Source organism: Babylonia areolata, chromosome 7 (genome assembly GCF_041734735.1).
Source record: "Babylonia areolata isolate BAREFJ2019XMU chromosome 7, ASM4173473v1, whole genome shotgun sequence".
NCBI lineage: Eukaryota > Metazoa > Mollusca > Gastropoda > Neogastropoda > Buccinidae > Babylonia > Babylonia areolata.
In genome coordinates, this window is record NC_134882.1 from 13,926,441 (window position 1) to 13,928,940 (window position 2,500).

Consider the following 2,500-nt stretch of genomic DNA (forward strand, 5'->3'; position numbering starts at 1 on the left):
TCCATCATTCCATCCACACTCCCTCCCGCCTGCACACACACACACACACACACACACACACACACACACACACACACACACACACACACACACACACACACACACACACACACACACACACACAGAGCCAGGACAAGAGGAAGGGAAAGGACTCTCTTTTTTTTTCTTTCTTTTTTTTATATATATACTTTAGGTACAGCACTCACAGGTGGCGGTGAGGATGAAGAAGGCCCTGGAGATGAAGTCGCAGGGGTTGTGGTACTCCAGGCCGGCCTCGCAGAGACTAGCCAGCACGGAGAAGGCGTGGTCCGGTTCCTCGTGCCCCGCCCACACCACGCTGCTCTCACACACCGCCTTCTCCGAGGGTGGGGGGGTCAGCTGCCAAGACAATGGTTTACACACAAACAACAGTGTCAGTTTCAGTCTCTCAAGAGGCGGCGCCACTGCTTTCCAACAAATCCATATATACGCGACACCACATCCGCTAGGCAGATGTCTGACCTGCAACAGCATAACAACCTAGGTCTTGGGTGCATGCTTATATATTTTGTGTACCTATCAGAGTGGATTTCTTCTGGAGAATTTTGCCAGAGGAGAACACTCTCGTTGCCATGGGTTCTTTTTTGCAGTGCGCCAAGTGCGTGCTGCACTCGCGACCTCAGTTTATCGCATCATCCAAATGACTACACTTTAACCCAATGCTGCTTATGCTTATGCTACACATGATCGTCCAGAAAGGAGAAGGCTAGTGCACGAGTCAGCATCACGGTGCCCCGACGTTTTCCCTCAGAGCTAAGTGACCAAGCAACCAAACAAGCTACCGATTCAGCTGGCACACAGGTGAATAAAAAAATTTAAAAAGGTACAAAGGAACAAAACCCAGATACCTCCTAGAAAAAGGGAAGCTCCGGCCTTGTCCTTATACCGATCATTTGATATGTACACACAGCACTAATGACAGGATAAATGTGCAAACACAAAGTAGCGTTTTTATTCAAGACTGGCACAGCAGCCTTTTAAATCCTGAATATACTATATAAAATAAAAAAAAAGAATATACGGACAATACAGTTCTGCAGACACATGGTTGCCTTGATGGTTGTTTGACCATGACGTGAAAGAACAATGAGGCTCGGAGAGAAAATGATTATTATTTCGTATCATGCCAATACAAGGCAAATCAACAAAAGTCATATCCATACGCAATTGCCGAGTAGTTAACTCACTCAGTACGGCCAGTCCTCTCTTTTTCTCTACACAGACCCCTCGGATGTCCAGTGGGTGTCTGAATGACCCAACCTTTAGCTTCCGTCGTCAGAATTGTGGTATTCTTTGTCAACATTCACCTCTTCAGTATAAAAGCCTTCCGCTTGCAATATTTTGATGATGGTAATTGGGGTGAAACGTTGTTAACGTCGTCTCTTTCGCCGTTCGTATGGAGAGAGTTAAAGCGTTCGGTGGGTTGGGGGAAACAAGAACATACCCAGTATGCCAGTTACTGGGCTTCCAGTGAATGTGGAGAAAAACCCTGTCCGCCCTGCAGACCGACAATGCACTGACAAGGTGGAAAGTAGTGGGTGACGGCGACAGCACTGTGGTTGTCTTGCGACTGAAGCCAGTTGACACTGAAAATTAATGTTAACAACAATGGCGGACCCCGTCTTGAACCGCAGCACGCAAGTGCAATACTTCAGGAAGAAACCGCCAAGTCAGATCAGACGAGACCAGGAAAGAGCCAGGCAGCAGAAAGAAAGGCAGGCAGGTGATGCAGCTGGTGCTGAATGCGGTTTGAAGGGACAGTACTTTTCTGACGACCAATCCAAACAAGTTGACGTGCCAGACAGAGACACACAACACATTCTGACGGTGTGCACAGACCAGAACGACGAGCCAGCAACAGGTGTGTCACCTGTCCCAGACAACGTGGACCTTCTGCGACACCCCTAGGTCTCTTCAGCAGATAGACAATGACAGTGAGTCAGTAATTGACAGTACAGTGGCTGGGTTCGATGTTGGTGTTGTAAAGAGTTACGTGGCGACCTTAATTTAACTCTCTCCATACGAACGGCGAAAGAGACGACGTTAACAGCGTTTCACCCCAGTTACCATCATCAAAATATTGCAAGCGGAAGGCTCTTATACTGAAGAGGTGAATGTTGACAAAGAATACCACAATTCTGACGACGGAAGCTAAAGGTTGGGTCATTGAGACACCCACTGGACATCCGAGGGGTCTGTGTAGAGGAGAAGAGAGGACTGGCCGTACTGAGTGAGTTAACTGACAGATCGACACAAAGGCGTTTGACAGATAAAAACAGAAATACAGCATTCCGAAAGGTAGTTTCTAATAGGTCTGTTAGTGGAGATGTGATATTATATGAATCAGATGATATTGCACTAGAATATTCAATCAGCTCAAATAGTGATATCAATTGTACATGCTAGTTCATAAAACAAGATGAAAAGAACATGCTATTTGAAGAACGTGTCAAACTGTCCA

The 2,500-nt window shown here is 46.6% G+C and overlaps 1 protein-coding gene across 1 annotated transcript in view; it reads right to left on the bottom strand.

Annotated features, from left to right (window-relative positions):
- LOC143284343 (transmembrane protein 272-like) overlaps nt 1-1,085 on the bottom strand; it is a 10,634-nt gene extending 9,549 nt beyond the window's left edge. Inside the window, exons 1-2 of the mRNA XM_076591053.1 lie at nt 1,065-1,085; nt 207-378 (exon numbers count right to left, since the gene is read on the bottom strand). Coding sequence (XP_076447168.1) covers nt 207-378; nt 1,065-1,085 — 193 coding nt within the window. The remainder of the gene's footprint in view (nt 1-206; nt 379-1,064) is intronic.
- Nucleotides 1,086-2,500: the final 1,415 nt, after the last annotated feature.